This window comes from Temnothorax nylanderi, unplaced genomic scaffold (assembly GCF_030848795.1).
Source record: "Temnothorax nylanderi isolate EJ_2023f unplaced genomic scaffold, tnyl_v1.0 TNYL_tig0028_pilon, whole genome shotgun sequence".
In the NCBI taxonomy this organism is placed as follows: Eukaryota; Metazoa; Arthropoda; class Insecta; order Hymenoptera; family Formicidae; genus Temnothorax; species Temnothorax nylanderi.
Genome location: NW_027249090.1, coordinates 158,714 through 180,063, shown reverse-complemented (window position 1 = coordinate 180,063; position 21,350 = coordinate 158,714). Strand labels below are relative to the sequence as shown.

Here is a 21,350-nt window from a genome sequence, read left to right as displayed (position 1 = left end):
ATATTTTATTTATACATTTAATATACTAAAAAAATGTATACTTTTAATATGATAAAAATATATACTTACAATATAAAAAATTTATATTTAATATATTAAGATGATATATATAATATGAGTATAAGCATGATCAGTATAATTTTTATGATTTTCGTTAGTGAAATAGTTTTCCATCGCAAATAGAGAAAGTTTCAATCTGTAATATTATACTGACTTAACACTCTATCGGTCGCAGTTGGAAAAGTTATGCCAATGTGATCGTATGTATCTTTCAGATACTACCATATTCTAATTAAACTATTACCATATTCAACTGCTTATTGTTTGGCTACAGTGCTATCTCAAAGTTAGAAACTGTATCTCACAGATACTGCGACCGATGGAATGTTACATTTCATTTTCTCAATAGAACAATTTCAAGAATAAGTTTTAAAGATGATGCAAGTCTGTGCACCTATGAAAGGAAGACATCGACCGTCTTAATCGGTTTTCTCTTTTGTCTGACAGACTTTTCTTTGATATACTGCATTTATGTTATATATTTCTTTAAAAATATATATATATATACACAAGATGTTCCGTCATGGAACATCTATTTGTCTACAATGATCATCCGAACATGCTGGTAATATTTGTTGGTTTCATGACGGAACATCCTGTATATCAATACGTGTCTATGCTTAATATGCACGAGCATTGTTATATCACTGTGTTTTATCCTACCCATGTAATATTTATATTCTGCAGGCTATGTGCCTAATCAATATTAGCGAAGTTAGTTAAGGAAAAGAAGAGCATATTCTCTTTGACTATAAAAGTAAAAGCATATTCCTGTATAAATGTGCCAGTCAGATATAAAATAACACTCTCGCACATTTTAAGTCACTTTTGTGCCAACATCTCGTTTCGTGACATTTGCTAACATTTTATATTGATTTCTGGTTGTTCCTGAGTTATGTTATTATATTATTAATCGAGTTCATAGTGAATAAAATTCATAAAACTTAATGCAGTCCCCCAGTAACTTCAATAGATGCTCCATTTACATACGAACTCTTATCAGAAGCTAAAAATGCAATAACTTCTGCCACTTCTTGTGGCTTTCCAATTCTTTGCAACGGTATTCTTTTCATCAATAATTCTTTAACTTTATCAGGTACAGTTATAATGATAGGAGTATCTATAAAACCAGGCAGTACTACGTTCACCCGAATCCCAAATCTGTAGAAAATATAATATATTTATCTTGTGTGTTAAGAAATATTATAAATAAAATAATCGATATATATATCTAATACATACTGTCCCAACTCCATGGAAGCGCTCTTTGTCATAGCTATCACTCCAGCTTTTGACGCACTGTAGTTGCTTTGCCCAATATTCCCAAGTTTACCAATAATTGAACTGATGTTGATAATCGAGGAGTTTTTGGTTGCATTTGCCGCTATCATTGCTTTAACAGCAGTTTGCATAACTAGAAAAGTACCTTTTAAATTGACATTGATTACATCGTCAAAGTTACTGTTGCTGAGTTTCACTAAAAAGTTATCCCGCGCAATGCCCGCTGAATTAACAATGATGGTAGGTGGTCTTGAAAATTTCTTTAAGACATGGTCAAATGCTGTCTCGATACTCTTTTGATCAGTGACCTCAACGTTCAATGCAACATGTCCAGCACCTGTAATAGTGAGCGTACTAATAAATATTGAATCAATAATGTAATAAATAGTTATAGAGTAAAATAGAGTAAAATAGAATTAATAGAATTGCTGGGGATTGTAAAATAAAATTGATATAATTTTACTTAATTAAGATTTTAGTGTTACAAATGCAATAATAATAATTCTGATATATTGATTTCAATCTTGGATAAAGATATTAATTAATTAATAGAATCATATGGACCTTCCAAAGTGGCTACAGTTTCCGCAGCAGTTTTAACATTTTGATCGGTTGCGACAACGTTAGCACCTTCTCGGGCAAAAACTCGACATACTTCTCTTCCGATACCGCTTCCAGCACCTATAACGTGATTGAGAAAGTCAAGATTGTGCCACAGATTTCAAGATTACATCTACTTATAATGTCATCAACACATAAATTACGTTATAATTATATATTACATATTATATTTTGCGCGCTATTTCTATCGTAAATCTTAACACAGCGCATGCTCATATATCTCATCATCGGTAAACAGATATTCTAACCTCTAAATACGTCATTTTCAACGCTTAATTACTGGTCTTACTGTGACAAGTGCTGATTTTTGTTTTTCAAACTTTCGTTTTTACACGAAAAGACATCAGATAAATAGAGTTTCATCAAAATATAAAGCATGGAACCTAAACACTTATAGCGTTTTTTTTTGGCTGCACTATCGCCCACTAGTGCAGCCAAGAAAAAACGCTATTAACATATGTTATCAATTCTTTTCGTTAGGTGGTCTGGTGGTACTCCCAAACCGGGTTCGATACGGCACGTTATCAATATATAAATACTCAAGAATATATTATATAATATAAAAATATAATTGTTAGTGCTGAGCATTTTTCGAATCTGTCAAGCGATATATGTATTTGTATCTAATTCTTGCTACGTAATGGTTGCTCAGCATTAACAATCGCTTGAAAAATGCAATCTATGTATTTGTATAATGTAATTCTTGCTATGTAACAGTTGCTCAGCACTGACAATTACATTTTTATATAATATAATATAATAAAATTTAAACCGAATAGTTATTTAGGGAAAACTGTTATAATCTAAAGTTTGGTAATTTAATTAATTAAATTATAAGTCTAAGTAAGTATCAAAAAAAGCTCCTAATAATAAAGTTATCGACCTATAAAAAAGAACTGTTACGAACCAGTAACTAATGCTAATTTTCCAGCTATGAGTTTCGACATATCGTAATAGCTGCGATTGAAAAAATTAACGTAACCAAACGATCAACACTGTCCGAGTATGAAGTAGCATTACATCAACAAGTGATAAAGCCAATAATCGAAGAAAAGAAAAAAAGACTTAAGGCGGTATTCATGGTTCAATCTTAAGGTAGGTTTTCATGGGGAGTGAAATACAGCAGCAGTGAGCAGCAGTTTAGTAATTTCCTAGAAATATTTGGTTCACTTCCGGCGCAAATTTTTGCTGCTCGAAATTCGGGGGCTTCCGGTCCACAATAGGGTCAATAGGCGTTTTAAGCCCTAAAGTCGACTGTGAATGGTCAATTTCTTGCGACTTATGACTTGCGACTCGCATTGTAGACCCCGCATTAAAATAGAGCTTTACTTAAAAACGTTTAAAAGACGTCTAAGGCCGGTATTCATAGTCGGTTCTTATATTTAAGACCATCTTAAGTACAATCTTAAGATGTCATTAACCAATCACAGAGCCGTATTAGCATCTTAAGATATTACTTAAGACGGTCTTGAAATAAGATCTGATTATGAATACGGGCCTAAAGGACTTTGGACGTCTTTTAAGACGTCTTTTGGACGTTTTTAAAACGTCTTTCGGAAGCTTTTGCTAGCTGGGGTGCGCCGCTATGCGGTGCACCACTTGCACCAGTTCAGCCAGTGCAGCTAAAAGAAACAGATTTCCCCCCGTACCGGCCATCCTCCGGCGAGCGTTTAATCCATCGGCCATCCACCAGCCATCCTCCGGCGTGCGTTTAATCCACCGGCCATTTTCCGGCGTGCGTTTAATCCATCGGCCGTCCATCAGCCATCCTCCGGCGTGCGTTTAATCCATCGGCCATCCACCAGCCATCCTCTGGCGTGCGTTTAATCCATCGGCCATCCACCAGCCATCGTCTGGCGTGTGTTTAATCCACCGGCCATCCTCCGGCGAGCGTTTAATCCATCGGCCATCCACCAGCCATCCTCTGGTGTGCGTTTAATCCACCGGCCATTTTCCGGCGAGCGTTTAATCCATCGGCCATCCACCAGCCATCCCCCGGCGTGCGTTCAATCCACCGGCCATCCTCCGGCGTGCGTTTAATCCATCGGCCGTCCATCAGCCATCCTCCGGCGTGCGTTTAATCCATCGGCCATCCACCAGCCATCCTCCGGCGTGCGTTTAATCCATCGGCCATCCACCAGCCATCGTCTGGCGTGCGTTTAATCCACCGACCATCCTCCGGCGAGCGTTTAATCAATCGGCCATCCACCAACCATCCTCCGGCGTGCGTTCAATCCACCAGCCATCCTCCGGCGTGCGTTTAATCCATCGGCCGTCCATCAGCCATCCTCCGGCGTGCGTTTAATCCATCGGCCGCCCATCAGCCATCCTCCGGCGTGCGTTTAATCCATCGGCCATCCACCAGCCATCCTCCGGCGTGCGTTCAATCCACCGGCCATCCTCCGGCGTGCGTTTAATCCATCGGCCATCCATCAGCCATCCTCCGGCGTGCGTTTAATCCATCGGCCATCCACCAGCCATCCTCTGGCGTGCGTTTAATCCACCGGCCATCCTCCGGCGAGCGTTTAATCCATCGGCCATCCACCAGCCATCCTCCGGTGTGCGTTTAATCCACCGGCCATCCTCCGGCGAGCGTTTAATCCATCGGCCATCCACCAGCCATCCCCCGGCGTGCGTTCAATCCACCGGCCATCCTCCGGCGTGCGTTTAATCCATCGGCCATCCACCAGCCATCCTCCGGCGTGCGTTTAATCCATCGGCCATCCACCAGCCATCCTCCGGCGTGCGTTTAATCCATCGGCCATCCACCAGCCATCCTCTGGCGTGCGTTTAATCCACCGGCCATCCTCCGGCGTGCGTTTAATCCATCGGCCATCCACCAACCATCCTCCGGCGTGCGTTCAATCCACCGGCCATCCTCCGGCGTGCGTTTAATCCATCGGCCATCCACCAGCCATCCTCCGGCGTGCGTTTAATCCATCGGCCATCCACCAGCCATCTTCCGGCGTGCGTTTAATCCATCGGCCATCCACCAGCCATCCTCTGGCGTGCGTTCAATCCACCGGCCATCCTCCGGCGTGCGTTTAATCCATCGGCCATCCATCAGCCATCCTCCGGCGTGCGTTTAATCCATCGGCCATCCACCAGCCATCCTCCGGCGTGCGTTTAATCCACCGGCCATCCTCCGGCGTGCGTTTAATCCATCGGCCATCCACCAGCCATCCTCTGGTGTGCGTTTAATCCACCGGCCATTTTCCGGCGAGCGTTTAATCCATCGGCCATCCACCAGCCATCCCCCGGCGTGCGTTCAATCCACCGGCCATCCTCCGGCGTGCGTTTAATCCATCGGCCGTCCATCAGCCATCCTCCGGCGTGCGTTTAATCCATCGGCCATCCACCAGCCATCCTCCGGCGTGCGTTTAATCCATCGGCCATCCACCAGCCATCCTCTGGCGTGCGTTTAATCCACCGGCCATCCTCCGGCGAGCGTTTAATCCATCGGCCATCCACCAGCCATCCTCCGGCGTGCGTTCAATCCACCGGCCATCCTCCGGCGTGCGTTTAATCCATCGGCCGTCCATCAGCCATCCTCCGGCGTGCGTTTAATCCATCGGCCATCCACCAGCCATCCTCCGGCGTGCGTTCAATCCACCGGCCATCCTCCGGCGTGCGTTTAATCCATCGGCCATCCATCAGCCATCCTCCGGCGTGCGTTTAATCCATCGGCCATCCACCAGCCATCCTCCGGCGTGCGTTCAATCCACCGGCCATCCTCCGGCGTGCGTTTAATCCATCGGCCATCCTCCGGCGTGCGTTTAATCCATCGGCCATCCACCAGCCATCCTCCGGCGTGCGTTTAATCCATCGGCCATTCACCAGCCATCCTCCGGCGTGCGTTTAATCCACCAGCCATCCTCCGGCGTGCGTTTAATCCACCGGCCATCCTCCGGCGTGCGTTTAATCCATCGGCCATTCACCAGCCATCCTCCGGCGTGCGTTTAATCCACCAGCCATCCTCCGGCGTGCGTTTAATCCACCGGCCATCCTCCGGCGTGCGTTTAATCCATCGGCCATCCACCAGCCATCCTCCGGCGTGCGTTTAATCCATCGGCCATCCACCAGCCATCCTCCGGCGTGCGTTTAATCCACCGGCCATCCTCCGGCGTGCGTTTAATCCACCGGCCATCCTCCGGCGTGCGTTTAATCCATCGGCCATCCACCAGCCATTCTCCGGCGTGCGTTTAATCCACCGGCCATCCTCCGGCGTGCGTATAATCCATCGGCCATCCACCAGCCATCCTCCGGCGTGCGTTTAATCCATCGGCCATCCACCAGCCATCCTCCGGCGTGCGTTCAATCCACCGGCCATCCTCCGGCGTGCGTTTAATCCATCGGCCATCCATCAGCCATCCTCCGGCGTGCGTTTAATCCATCGGCCATCCACCAGCCATCCTCTGGCGTGCGTTTAATCCACCGGCCATCCTCCGGCGAGCGTTTAATCCATCGGCCATCCACCAGCCATCCTCCGGCGTGCGTTCAATCCACCGGCCATCCTCCGGCGTGCGTTTAATCCACCGGCCATCCACCAGCCATCCTCCGGCGTGCGTTCAATCCACCGGCCATCCTCCGGCGTGCGTTTAATCCACCGGCCATCCACCAGCCATCCTCCGGCGTGCGTTTAATCCACCGGCCATCCTCCGGCGTGCGTTTAATCCATCGGCCATCCACCAGCCATCCTCCGGCGTGCGTATAATCCATCGGCCATCCACCAGCCATTCTCCGGCGTGCGTTTAATCCACCGGCCATCCTCCGGCGTGCGTATAATCCATCGGCCATCCACCAGCCATCCTCCGACGTGCGTTTAATTCACCGACCATCCTCCGGCGAGCGTTTAATCCATCGGCCATTCACCAGCCATCCTCCGGCGTGCGTTTAATCCACCAGCCATCCACCGGCGTGCGTTTAATCCACCGGCCATCCTCCGGCGTGCGTTGAATCCATCGGCCATCCACCAGCCATCCTCCGGCGTGCGTTTAATCCACCGGCCATCCTCCGGCGTGCGTTTAATCCATCGGCCATCCACCAGCCATCCTTCGGCGTGCGTTTAATTCACCGGCCATCCTCCGGCGAGCGTTTAATCCATCGGCCATTCACCAGCCATCCTCCGGCGTGCGTTTAATCCACCAGCCATCCACCGGCGTGCGTTTAATCCACCGGCCATCCTCCGGCGTGCGTTTAATCCACCGGCCATCCTCCGGCGTGCGTTTAATCCATCGGCCATCCACCAGCCATCCTCCGGCGTGCGTTTAATCCACCGGCCATCCTCCGGCGTGCGTATAATCCATCGGCCATCCACCAGCCATCCTCCGGCGTGCGTTTAATCCACCGGCCATCCTCCGGCGTGCGTTTAATCCATCGGCCATCCACCAGCCATCCTCCGGCGTGCGTTTAATCCATCGGCCATCCACCAGCCATCCTCCGGCGTGCGTTTAATCCATCGGCCATCCACCAGCCATTCTCCGGCGTGCGTTTAATCCACCGGCCATCCTCCGGCGTGCGTTTAATCCATCGGCCATCCACCAGCCATTCTCCGGCGTGCGTTTAATCCACCGGCCATCCTCCGGCGTGCGTATAATCCATCGGCCATCCACCAGCCATCCTCCGGCGTTCGTTTAATCCATCGGCCATCCACCAGCCATACTCCGGCGTGCGTTTAATCCATCGGCCATCCACCAGCCATCCTCCGGCGTGCGTTTAATCCATCAGCCATCCACCAGCCATCCTCCGGCGTGCGTTCAATCCATCGGCCATCCACCAGCCATCCTCCGGCGTGCGTTCAATCCACCAGCCATCCTCCGGCGTGCGTTTAATCCACCAGCCATCCTCCGGCGTGCGTTTAATCCACCGGCCTTCCTCCGGCGTGCGTTTAATCCATCGGCCATCCACCAGCCATCCTCCGGCGTGCGTTTAATCCACCGGCCATCCTCCGGCGTGCGTTGAATCCATCGGCCATCCACCAGCCATTCTCCGGCGTGCGTTTAATCCACCGGCCATCCTCCGGCGAGCGTTTAATCCATCGGCCATCCACCAGCCATCCTCCGGCGTGCGTTCAATCCACCGGCCATCCTCCGGCGTGCGTTTAATCCATCGGCCATCCACCAGCCATCCTCCGGCGTGCGTTTAATCCACCGGCCATCCTCCGCCGAGCGTTTAATCCATCGGCCATCCACCAGCCATCCTCCGGCGTGCGTTTAATCCACCGGCCATCCTCCGGCGTGCGTTGAATCCATCGGCCATCCACCAGCCATCCTCCGGCGTGCGTTTAATCCACCGGCCATCCTCCGGCGTGCGTTTAATCCATCGGCCATCCACCAGCCATCCTCCGGCGTGCGTTTAATCCACCGGCCATCCTCCGGCGTGCGTATAATCCATCGGCCATCCACCAGCCATCCTCCGACGTGCGTTTAATTCACAGACCATCCTCCGGCGAGCGTTTAATCCATCGGCCATTCACCAGCCATCCTCCGGCGTGCGTTTAATCCATCGGCCATCCACCGGCCATCCTCCGGCGTGCGTTGAATCCATCGGCCATCCACCAGCCATCCTCCGGCGTGCGTTTAATCCACCGGCCATCCTCCGGCGTGCGTTTAATCCATCGGCCATCCACCAGCCATCCTCCGGCGTGCGTTTAATTCACCGGCCATCCTCCGGCGAGCGTTTAATCCATCGGCCATTCACCAGCCATCCTCCGGCGTGCGTTTAATCCACCAGCCATCCACCGGCGTGCGTTTAATCCACCGGCCATCCTCCGGCGTGCGTTTAATCCACCGGCCATCCTCCGGCGTGCGTTTAATCCATCGGCCATCCACCAGCCATCCTCCGGCGTGCGTTTAATCCACCGGCCATCCTCCGGCGTGCGTATAATCCATCGGCCATCCACCAACCATCCTCCGGCGTGCGTTTAATCCATCGGCCATCCTCCGGCGAGCGTTTAATCCATCGGCCATTCACCAGCCATCCTCCGGCGTGCGTTTAATCCACCATCAATCCACCGGCGTGCGTTTAATCGATCGGCCATCCACCAGCCATTCTCCGGCGTGCGTTTAATCCACCGGCCATCCTCCGGCGTGCGTTGAATCCATCGGCCATCCACCAGCCATTCTCCGGCGTGCGTTTAATCCACCGGCCATCCTCCGGCGTGCGTATAATCCATCGGCCATCCACCAGCCATCCTCTGGCGTGCGTTTAATCCACCGGCCATCCTCCGGCGTGCGTTTAATCCATCGGCCATCCACCAGCCATCCTCCGGCGTGCGTTTAATCCACCGGCCATCCTCCGGCGTGCGTTTAATCCATCGGCCATCCACCAGCCATCCTCCGGCGTGCGTTTAATCCACCGGCCATCCTCCGGCGAGCGTTTAATCCATCGGCCATTCACCAGCCATCCTCCGGCGTGCGTTTAATCCACCAGCCATCCTCCGGCGTGCGTTTAATCCACCGGCCATCCTCCGGCGTGCGTTTAATCCACCGGCCATCCTCCGGCGTGCGTTTAATCCATCGGCCATCCACCAGCCATTCTCCGGCGTGCGTTTAATCCACCGGCCATCCTCCGGCGTGCGTATAATCCATCGGCCATCCACCAGCCATCCTCTGGCGTGCGTTTAATCCACCGGCCATCCTCCGGCGTGCGTTTAATCCATCGGCCATCCACCAGCCATACTCCGGCTTTCGTTTAATCCATCGGTCATCCACCAGCCATCCTCCGGGGTGCGTTTAATCCATCGGCCATCCATCAGTCCTCCTCCTTAAATAATTTAATCTGTAAAGTAACATGATTCCATAAATTAAACTACTCAGTAATTCTAAACTCTCCATTCTCAATTCTAAATTCTAAATTCTAAATTCTAAATTCTAAATTCTAAATTCTAAATTCTAAATTCTAAATTCTAAATTCTAAATTCCAAATTCCAAATTCCAAATTCCAAATTCCAAATTCCAAATTTTAAATTCCAAATTTTAAATTCTAAATTCTAAATTCTAAATTCTAAATTCTAAATTCTAAATTCTAATTCTAAATTCTAAATTCTAAATTCTCAATTCCCAATTCTCAATTCTCAATTCTCAATTCTCAATTCTCAATTCTCAATTCTCAATTCCCAAATCCCAAATCTCAATTCCCAAATCCCAAATCCCAATTCCCAATTCTCAAATCCCAAATCTCAATTCCCAAATCCCAAATCCCAATTCCCAATTCTCAAATCCCAAATCCCAATTCTCAATTCTCAATTCTCAATTCTCAATTCCCAATTCCCAATTCTCAATTCTCAATTCTCAATTCTCAATTCCCAATTCCCAATTCTCAATTCTCAATTCCCAAATCCCAAATCCCAATTCCCAAATCCCAAATCTCAATTCCCAATTCTCAATTCTCAATTCTCAATTCTCAATTCCCAATTCCCAATTCCCAATTCTCAATTCTCAATTCCCAATTCTCAATTCTCAATTCTCAATTCTCAATTCCCAAATCCCAAATCCCAATTCCCAAATCCATCCTAAGACCATCTTAAGGCCCGGTCTACAATGGATGTTGTAGGTCGTAAGTCGTAAGAATTGGCCAATCACAGTTAATTATTCTTCGACCGCAAGAAGAATAATAGACTGTGATTGGTCAATTCTTACGACTCACGACTTACAACATCCATTGTAGACCGGGCCTAAGTACAATCTTAAGACGTCATGAACCAATCACAGAGCCGTATTAGCATCTTAAAGCCGTGATCAGACTACGGATTGGGATTGAGATTGGATTGAAATTTAAACAATCAGAATAAAGAAAACTAACTTCAAGTTTAGTAAACTTTGCTCTAATTGGTCAAATTTCAATCCAATTTCAATCTCAATCCGTAGTCTGATCACGGCTTAAGACATTACTTAAGACGGTCTTGAAATAAGAACCGACTATGAATACCGGCCCCATATAAAAACTTTTATTAATTTATCTATTTCGGCTAAATGCATAAGTGTAATAATAAATAATTAATTACAATTAAACGAATGACTCACAAACCTTTTCAATTGCACTTCAAAAGTCTTCATACGAAATACAAACGATTTCATATAGAGATTCTTTAAAAAGACGTTTATTTCCGGCCAAGATACGAATCATATGACATGCGTATTACGTATATTTGCGTATACCACATACCACTCTTGTTCTGAAGAATTTATTCCAATTTATTGTTCGATCGTTTCGATCCCACAACACTGAATGAATATCTGTGGAATAGAAAGCCTTCGGTAAGAATATGATATTTCACATGTGCTTTGATTGTAGAAACAATAGAAGCAAGATTAGAAAATTTGGTATAAACATTTAGTTTAAATCTCACCCTCTCACCTCAGATTTTGATGAAAATATAATCAATCGATAGTGTTTTGTGTGCAAAACAAGGTTTGAAAAGTGAAAGAATTGCTCGAAAAAACGTAAAAAAGTTATAATGCATTAAGAGTGACATTCTTTTAGGTTAGGAAATCTCATATCAAAAAACTAGTCTGCGCACAAGCCACAAGCGTATACGCTGAAATACGCTCCATTCGCTCCATTCAATCGATGAAATGACTGCAACTTTTCTGCTGTATATATGCATGTATGTGGTGCAACATACGTATATGTATGTACACGTAAATACAGCGTGATACAGCGTCTCAAGATCTCATTTAATCTCATTTAAGACGATCTTGAGTATAAGAGCGAAGTATGAATACCGGCGTCTATATATATCTCAGCGGTAATAGGTACAGAGATTTCCTGTATAAATATCACTTTTTAATGCACATTCTTTTAATTCTTTAAATCTTGCTCTACGTATAAAATAGATAAATATTTAGTTTGGGGAATTCATCTAAGATTTTGGTAAAAAGTACACTTATTTGATTGCGTTTTTATATATAATAATGAAGATTAAAAAAACAAAAATCATCGCTTGTAACTCAGGAATTAGAATGCTAAAATGTTTGAGATATTTTAAGGTTAGGATACATCTGTCATATGATATGAGCATGTGCTAACCATTGTGCGTTAAAATAGAAATAGTGCACGAAATACAAAATGTATATAACATAATAATGTGGTTGAGCACAAAAAGCAGGGAATAATAGGATGGACCTCGCTTTGCATGAAAAATTGGAAACCCCATGTGGAATCGTACAATGCTACATCTCATTTCGCACTGCAACCATTGAGTGATGTGAGATGAACGTTGCTTCGCGTGGAAAGTTGAAAACCCATGTGGAATGTATACGGTAATAAGTTCATTTGCATTGGAAGTACTGGTCATAGCGAAACAAGATCTATGATCTATCATTGTACAGTTCCACATGGAACCAATACATGGGTTTCCTCCAACTTTTCACTCGAAGCAATTAGAGGCCTGCTCGTTTTAGCTGAACTACTTGCACGGTTCATCTTCCCTCTTTTCCTTTTTCACATTGGAGAGAAAAAGAGAAAAGATGAACTGTGCGAGAAATTCAGCTAAATTGTATATTATATGTCATATTTTGCGTGCCATTTCTATCCTAGCACGTATTTAGCACCGTTCGCTCGTTATTGAGATCTAAAAATCTCGGGTGCTCGCAACTCGTGCGTTCGCGTAAAAGAGTCACGGTGCGGTTTCGCTCCGCGTGTACTTGGCGCGAGACACTACCGTGTCTCTTGATACTTTTATCACTTTGTGTTTTATCACGGATTTTATTTTGTTTTCTAAACTTTTGTTTTTACATAAAAACACATCAAATGAATATATTAGTGTATATTTCCGAGTCTTGAAATTAAATTTCTTGTGGTAAAAACAAATCGTTTCTATTGAAGTAATATATTATCTATTTCTGCAAAGAAATATATATGAAATGAGATCTTTCTTGATTTATCGTATTTTCTTTTTAATTTTATAGTCGTTATATCTCGCACGCTTGACGAAAGATTTGATTGTTTTTTTTTTTAGAAGTTGTAGCAGTAATTTGGAGACCGCTATCATATTTAGTCATTTTATCCATAAATTTGGCAAGCATCGCTAAAGAAAATTATCTACTGCGGCGAGAGTAGATTAAACTCTATAGGTATTGAAACCGAATTGAATGCAAAATATTGTCAAAGATTGTACTGTCAGAAAATAATTTAGCTTCGCAAATAATTTTGTTGACTTCTCATTTAATTCAATTTCGGCTAAAAGTTGTCAGTCTTTTTTTTTTTCAAAATTAGTGAATCGGTTAATTAATACATTTTTCTAAATTGAGTATCTTTTTCAGGTAGAATTTCCAACATGATCTATTCGTTTGAAGGCCGAATAACCAAATTGTATTTTATTTCATCGGAGTGGATCCGATGTGACATAAATTTGCTCTGTAATTGAGCAAACCAAAGTTTAGAGTGCTTGTACCGAAAGGTGAGAAGAATTTATATATTGAAATTTATTAGAATTAAAGTAGGGCAGGAAGTTTGAATATGAAGACGTCAAATTAAGTCAAATTAAAGGCAAAAATGAGAATTTATTTCAGAGAAAGAAATAAATGGATACAATTCTCCGTTCAGATGTTATTTACTGCTATATTTGAGATATAAAAAGTTAATTTGTAATACAAAACTTATAAAAAAAATATAAGATATATATGGCTAAACTAGAAATGTAAGAAATTGCTTCTTTAGAAGTTACGGAATCTTGGCAAAATGCTAGGCATTCGAAATTTTCGATCCTGTCTTCAATGACAGAAAACTTCTATAGTTTTAATGAATTTTATGTTACAATTTTTAATTTTCTATATTTCAAATATAGTCGTAAATAACATCTAAACGAAGAACTCCATTTCTTTGCCTGAAATAAATTCGCAAATGTTATTTTCAATTACTATGTAAACTCTCCCCTTAATCTGTTGTGACTCATCTATTGGCACTGATACTTGATGTTTGGCAGTGCGGTGTTCAATTATTGAAAGTAATTGTGGATCTCTTTGTTTTAGAGTAAGGCTGATCAAACGCCAACGCTGGAGCCTTGTTTTCTGATATCTTCGAAGGGCAATGTTTTAATAAAAATTAGCGAAAATTCAATGGAAGTTCTATAGCTGTTGACCATATGAAAAGGAGACGATTTGCAACACTTTCAAAATTCCCTTTCGATTGCTCGGATTAACTCACTCTCCGAAAGATTTTCAACACTGTGCGGTGTGTTAATTCGGCCACGGTCTCGAATACGGTATCGCTGAAAGGAGATGATCCAAAAATTTCGTCGAATCCTTTCGGATCACTTGTGATGTTAAATCATGTGCAAGTCACATCGAGCTACCGCTTGTATATTATATCGGGGTTATCAATTGCTTCGTAATGCATTTTGAAGAATTCGAGACTTAAGTATTTGGTAGTTTATAATAACAGATTGGAAATACAAAGATGCTGGGTCAATGTACAAAGAATGAATGTAAAACTGAAATAGTTATAAACAAAATACAATCGTAGTAAAAGAATTTGTGAAAATTATGATAGAATGATAATAATAACTTATATTGATTTTGTTTGTCGGGTACATTGACTCTGGTTCTCGAGTATTCTTCAATTGTCAGCCCTGGGTATACGCATTCGGGGTGGGAGGTATATGTAGTTCAGCCAATGGAGGAGCGACCTTCCGTTGCCTCGGCGATAGTGCCACAAGCCTCTGACGTCAAAGCGTACTTCTAGTGACGTCAGAGAACGCGCTACGTGAACGGGCAAGTGTGTTTACGGAAAAATTAAACTTGAACCTGCTCGTGAACTTGAATTTGCAGTGCGGTTTAGTGCTCGAATCGTTGCCGATCGAATGGGTGGTCGGGATAATCGGCAGTGGCAACGATACCGCCAATTCTCTTTATCAAGCGCGGCCGACAGCCAAAAGTCATGAAATGCTATGACGACGTAACAAGATCTAAATTTAAACGCTTCATCGATCGGGTGCGCGTCAAGATGCACGGCGAAGCGTTAAACCTGCGAAGGAACAACAGTCGGGGCTGTGCTGGGGACTAATCGTTGATTACTGGTACATGAACTTTTAACGCGTTCCGCTGCGCTCATCTCGGATATTCCGTGGACTTCGTACAAATGGAGCCATATATCGTCCGATCGATCGGGATGGTTGACATTCGCTGGCGGAAATTCTTGCATTGGCGATTCTCGAGTGATTATTGTGTTTTTCGCTAATTCTCGTGTCAATTACGATATTTTGGACAACAAAGGGAGAAGGTGGAATGGAAGGGCGAAGGGGAAAGGGGAGAAGAAGTGTGGGCACGTGAAGAGGTCAAGGTGACAAGTAGGAGGGGGGGGATCATATTGCGAAGGTCGCCAGCAGCACCGGCGCACCACTGACCTTTAAAATCTGCGTATTTCTCGTTCCTGCCACAGTTTGGTTTTGAAGCTTTTACAAATCAGTTTGCTTCACACACACGCAATCCAATCAGATCCGCCGACGAGTTTCAAGCGAAAGATAAAGGGTAAGAAAAAAGGGGTTGCATATGTGCGTTTTATTTTTTATTTTTTATTTTATTTATATATTATATAAATCAATATTATATCATGTAATGTGGTTGAAGGTTGCAAAAGAAAACAGTTAAACTTGTAGATGACAAATATTTTGGTCAACAAAAGAATGTAACTACATGTCGCATATCGTTATGTGATTACAGAAATTCGACACAGCACGTGCAACCTATGACAGGAAGTACATCAAAGAAGAGTGGCAACATATGCGTGGCGAGACGACAACTGTACAGTGAAAAGCAAAGTGCGGGCAAACAAGAACAGAAAAGAAAGTGGGAAATTAGAAGATTAGTTAAAGAACTACTGTGAGCAAAATAGAGGCATTTAGAGCTCTCTTAAGAGGAGTGTGTGGGTGCTTTCAAGATAACGACAATGAAAATAGAAAGTTCTCCCCAAACAGACAATTCTCAGTCAGGTTTTGCACGAATGTATCCGCTAAGGTGCCTCAACGTATGGCAGCAAAGACCCAGAATGCTACCCAAGATGAAAATAAGATGATGGAGCCTTATAAATTTGATGACAGTCTAGAAATTGCAGAGGTGGCTGCATCAACATCGAGAGCTTCGTCATTTAAATTAAAAATGTGGCGCAGAGAGCCCGAACTTACTTGGACGGTAGTCCAAGATGCGACTACCATGACCGATTCTGACGACTTCGAAGAATTGGAAATCTTACAGATGACAGTCGCATCAACGTCAGCCGCAAGCCATCTGTTGCACAAAGAAATCCAAGATGCTGTCCAAGAGGATGAGATGATCAAACTCAATGGACACGATGACAGTAGAGCCGATAGTAGACAGTCGATCGTAGAGCCAGCAACTCCATCAGAGCTAGCAGTTCCATCGACATCAACATCAACGGCAAGCCATTCGACTTCGTATCAATCTCTTCTTCTACAAAAAAAATCCTTGAAATTTGAGATAGATAACATAGGAAAAGTTATGTCTTGTTGTGCAACTGCTGTCAAACGCTGGTTATCTGTTATAGATGATAAACCATTTCCAGAGAAAGAGTATCTACAGGAATATATGGAAGGAACGGATAAACTACACGAATTACAATGCAAAGAAATGGAACTTGAAGATAAACAAGAAAAAATACTGGAAATGGAGAAATTGAAAAAATTAAAAAAGACGGGTGAAGAAACTAAAAAAATTTCTACTATACTACTGGTACACCTCCCAAACAATCAACATACCACTGTAAAAATAACGAAAGGACTTACTTTAAGGCAAGCAGTGGCCAAACCTATGCAACGTCGGCAATTAATTCTGGAAGACTGTGCAGCTTACATTAGACATCGGATAACATGTATTATTTCTTGGGATACGGATATTTCAACTTTGCAATGCAATGAAGTATTTGTGGAAACTTTAGAACAAATTCCTGTTCCAGTTTTCTTATCACATGATTTCGTGGGTAATACATTTTTATTAGGTTACTGTCATTTTTGTGAAAAAGGTGTCCTCTATGGATTGTATTGCAAAGCGTGCAATAGAAAATTTCATACAAAATGTGTAACTTATGCGTCTAGACTCTGTGAACATGTAAAAAGGCGAAAAGCTTATTATGAAAGATTATTAGCTAATAATCCAACTACAGGAATTGTCCAAGTTCGTGCGAGACCAGTACCCGTACCTTCAGTCTCTCGGAAATATAGGAGACAAAACTCGGAATGCTCTACATCTTCTGGTATCAATCAGTTCGTCGAAATTTCCAGAATAGGAACTTCGGCTAAATCGAATGTTTTTAAAGTGGATAAGAGCACCCAAATCATAATAAATAAGCGAAATGCAAAATATGGAAGATACGGCCGACAGAGAAAACACAAGAAGAAATCAACTAATCAAGATAATCCATGTGTCGATGATGCAGGATCCAATGATTCCGAGGAAGATAGTATCTTCAGCCAAGATTCTGTAAGAGATTGGAAAGTTATGGCTGAAGATGTTTCGTTCGAGGATGAAATTGGGGAGGGATCTTATGGAACAGTTTATAAGGCTGACTGGCATGGACCTGTAGCAATAAAAAAACTTAAAATTAAGGTCCCCACACAGGAGCAGATAGAAATGTTTAGAAATGAAGTGAATGTTTTACGTAAAGTTCGGCATCAACGTATATTGTCATTTATGGGTTGTATTTGCAAGCCTTATCTTGCGATTATTACACAATTGTGCGAGGGACAATCTCTGTACCAGCGCTTGCACGTGGAAGAAGACCCAATTGAGATGATTACAATTGTAATTATTTGCAGACAAACGTCAGAAGGTATGGACTATTTACATGCGCGAAACATCCTTCATCGAGATTTGAAGAGTCGCAATATATTTTTTCACAATGGGCTTCATGTGAAGATCGGTGACTTTGGACTCGCAGTGATGAGAAGTAATAAGAAACAGCCGGACACAAATGACGACGTCGACGACGACGATCATAATGACGACGACAACACTAAAGAGGTTAAAAAGAAAGAAAAGGATATAAAGGATCACGAAAAACAGCTAGCTGGTTCCATTCCTTGGATGGCTCCTGAAGTCCTGAGAATGAGAGAGAATGAAAATCCCTATAGTTTTCAAAGTGATGTTTATTCATTTGGTATAGTGATGTATGAATTATTTGCCCGTGACATACCGTATGTCGGGATAGGGTCCCAGATACAATATATTATATATAACGTAGGACGTGGCTGCTTGTCACCCAATTTGACTAAACTGCGTTCCGATACACCTAAAAAACTCAAAGACCTTTTAATACAGTGCATTGCGTTTGAGAGAGATAAACGACCGTTGTTTCCCTGCATCTTGAGGCGAACGTATGCTGCTTTCAAAATTACACCGAAGATAAGAAGAACAACTTCCTTACCAAGTAAGACCAACGAGTTGGCAGATACTTATATTGAGAGAGCTGATGATGTTCAAGACTTTCTCACGTCTGACGCTGACGATTACGAAGACGATGACGTTAACATTAATGCAAATACAAATGCTAGCGCTAGTGTTGAATATGTCTTCAATGACTTTTAAGATTGACAACAAACAGTGGACTAGCTAGAATTGGAACAAGAATTGTGACATGTTTCTTACCTTAATCGTAAATAATATGTTTACAGTGGGGAACAAAAATATCGAGTTAATATGTAATGAGCGGAACTGCACATGCACCAAGCTTTTCCCTTTACCTAGTCTCGGTCCCTTCAGCGATTGGTCGACCGCTAGGGGAAAGAGAGAAGTTCTTATCACGAGTGCAATTTAAACTCACTATCAGAGAAGGGTAACTTTTTGCTCCAATAGTGCGAGTCCTACTGCGCCTTCTCCTTTACTGATAGGTCGATTAGGAAAGGGAGAAACTCAGTGTAAATACAGTTCAATCTCACTATCTCAGAGTTAGAAAGAGAAGGTAAGCTTATCAGAGATTCCTTTCTCTTTCTACAGAAGGTATATGTGAATGGGTGCATTCAGTGCAAAAAGCAGCTTAGTGAGCGCTCAGTGATTCTCTAATATGATTGGTTCATACGTATAGATCCAACGAGGAACCAAAGGCAAGAACTAATATTAAAGAATCATTGAGCGCTTACTATGAGCTGCTTTTTCCGCTGAATGCACCCATTGAAACGCGCAGTCTGTTCTTATAGGTTTAGTAACACAGTTTGCTAATAAACGCATTTTTTAAGAGAAAAAGTCCGTAAAGAAATAATCTTTGTAAAAAAGGAGTATATGTTATGTATCTGTATATAATATGTGATGTAGCGTCTATTGATTTTATAAGCTTTATGAACAGGGATCTGGATCGAACCGCATCTTAAATCAATTACCATATTTATAAATTGTTATTTTTTGCTGAATTTATTCATAAAACTTATAAACATTCATGGATTCTGATTATTTCCAAATTTGTTATTCAATGTTCGGTATCTTTTAATTAAATTACTGGTTCGTCCTATATTAGTTTTCGATAAATTGAAAATCGAGTTGGTGTTATTTAATTTATCCAAAAACGGCTGTATAAACATTTATATCAATAATAAGTGAAACTTGACCAATATATGAATACCACAAGTAAATAGAGAGACGTGCCATTTTTGACATATATAAAATTATATAGTAATCGAATTGAAATATTTCGATCTAGATCTCTGCTTAGGAATAATGTAAAACTGTAAGTTACAAGAAAGAAACGACATTTAAGTCGTGTTGGCCGTTAACTTATCTACGAGATATTTTTCCAAGGGCCAAAGTGATTTTTATATCTACTTTCATTTTATCTCAAATATATACTCACATTTCATTCTTCTTTCATTTCTTAAGGTGTGTAGTATACATATTCATTGGCAAGCAGAGCAGTTTGATCTGGTAATATTAGTACAACGATTAGTGTTCCGGCCGGTGTTCTGTTCTGCTTTCCGAATATGAATGGCCTAAGATACCTATATTTGTTGTGAGTAGCAAGTGTATTAGAATGTATGTATTAAAATTTAATAAGATGATTAATTATATGTATTTCGTAAAACTTTTTATGGAATTTTTATCATAAACCTTGCGTCTCTAAATTTAACTCAAATATCGCGTCACCAGTTTAAACCTATAGGTTTCATTATTCAAACATAACAACGAGAAAAGAAAATAGATATTGTCCAGTCGACACAGAGCATCAGTTACATTATATATGTTATAATTTCGACTCAACAATGTAAATAAATGCGAAATTATAACATAGATGTAATATAACTGATCTGCTCTGTGTCGACTGGATGGGTATGTGTGTATGGACTTATATGTGGACTTTTATAATGTGTCAATCTACATTTAATCGATGTTAAATAATATTTCAAACAAATATGCTTTCATGTATTACAACAGCATTTGAATCTTTACGATGTAAAATGTAAAAATTTTTAATGCAAATTTGTAATACGCGAGATAGCATGAATTTAGGATCGGTCTGAAATACAATGTAATTGTTAGTTAGCATTGGAAAATGTCGCTGTGTCATATTTAAAATTTCTCTCATTCCACTAGAAAAGAATGAAAACATAAAAATGGATTTAAAAAATATATTTTTATATAAATATATATATATATGTATATACGTTATAAACGAAGATAAAAAGTAAGAAATATATTTATTTATATACGTGTATACATAAAAAAAAGAACAAAATGATACGTAGGTCAAGGTGGAGTAAGCTTGGACGGTAAGACTACTGGGTAAAATAGGTTCAGTTGTTAAATCTCGTTAGTAGCCTTTTTTTCTCTTAGAAAGTTATTTTACCTTCCCTTATTCATGTATATGTATGGATGTATGAATGTATACACATATATGTAAAAAAATATAAAATACATTACTCTGTATTATTTGTATAATGAATGTGAAATTATTTCTCTACAGCGATTCCAGCTTCGGTTTTCCTTAGACCTTACGCCTCATCTAACTTCGTTGGATCAGTAAATATTATGTGTTATATAAATTTTTATATAATTTTAGTTGAGATTTTCTTCATCAACTCGTCATTATTGTTCGACATTTTTCTTATTTTATATATTTGTGTTAGAATATAACTTTTGTATTTTTTTAGTTTTAAAATCAGTTATAATTCAGTTTTATATTTATATGATAAAACATACAAACGTGGTGTAAAATCTTTAATAATTTTTATTATAGGAAATCTAATTTCATAAAAATAACAATAATGAGAATTTTAATAGGAGTATATTTTGAATAATACAATATTAGATTTTTAGAAAGTCTCTAGATACACATTCCTGAAAGATTTTTTTTCCCAAATCCTGCTTTAACACTTTGGAGTACCATATATATGTCACCCATATCTGCATCATCCGTTTGTGAGTGACGGTCTTATTTACCTAATTAAGAAT

At 42.0% G+C, this 21,350-nt stretch overlaps 2 protein-coding genes and 1 long non-coding RNA gene across 9 annotated transcripts; 1 reads left to right on the top strand and 2 right to left on the bottom strand.

Annotated features, from left to right (window-relative positions):
* Positions 1-550: 550 nt before the first annotated feature.
* LOC139770236 ((3R)-3-hydroxyacyl-CoA dehydrogenase) lies at positions 551-3,020 on the bottom strand. Its single transcript, XM_071702045.1, has 4 exons — positions 2,870-3,020; positions 1,906-2,022; positions 1,303-1,678; positions 551-1,221 (listed from the first exon to the last, which is right to left on the bottom strand). The coding sequence occupies exons 1-4, from the start codon at positions 2,907-2,909 to the stop codon at positions 1,005-1,007; spliced, it is 750 nt and encodes a 249-aa protein (XP_071558146.1). The 5' UTR covers positions 2,910-3,020; the 3' UTR covers positions 551-1,004.
* A 6,416-nt stretch (positions 3,021-9,436) lies between these two features.
* LOC139770220 (uncharacterized) lies at positions 9,437-11,395 on the bottom strand. 2 transcript variants are annotated; one of them, XR_011717695.1, is made up of 3 exons: positions 11,320-11,395; positions 10,990-11,198; positions 9,437-9,741 (listed from the first exon to the last, which is right to left on the bottom strand). It is a non-coding gene; the product is annotated as an uncharacterized lncRNA (long non-coding RNA). The 2 variants fall into 2 exon arrangements; XR_011717696.1 differs by having other exon boundaries at positions 9,437-9,726.
* Raf (Raf oncogene) lies at positions 11,086-20,837 on the top strand. 6 transcript variants are annotated; one of them, XM_071701987.1, is made up of 6 exons: positions 11,105-11,219; positions 11,446-11,717; positions 12,926-13,037; positions 13,227-13,363; positions 13,935-15,431; positions 15,624-20,837. In XM_071701987.1, the coding sequence occupies exon 6, from the start codon at positions 15,930-15,932 to the stop codon at positions 18,498-18,500; it is 2,571 nt and encodes an 856-aa protein (XP_071558088.1). In that variant the 5' UTR covers positions 11,105-11,219; positions 11,446-11,717; positions 12,926-13,037; positions 13,227-13,363; positions 13,935-15,431; positions 15,624-15,929; the 3' UTR covers positions 18,501-20,837. The 6 variants fall into 6 exon arrangements, with proteins under 6 accessions (XP_071558090.1, XP_071558091.1, XP_071558088.1 ...); XM_071701986.1 differs by having other exon boundaries at positions 12,923-13,037; XM_071701989.1 differs by lacking the exon at positions 11,446-11,717 and having other exon boundaries at positions 11,086-11,219; positions 12,923-13,037.
* The last annotated feature ends 513 nt before the right edge of the window (positions 20,838-21,350 follow it).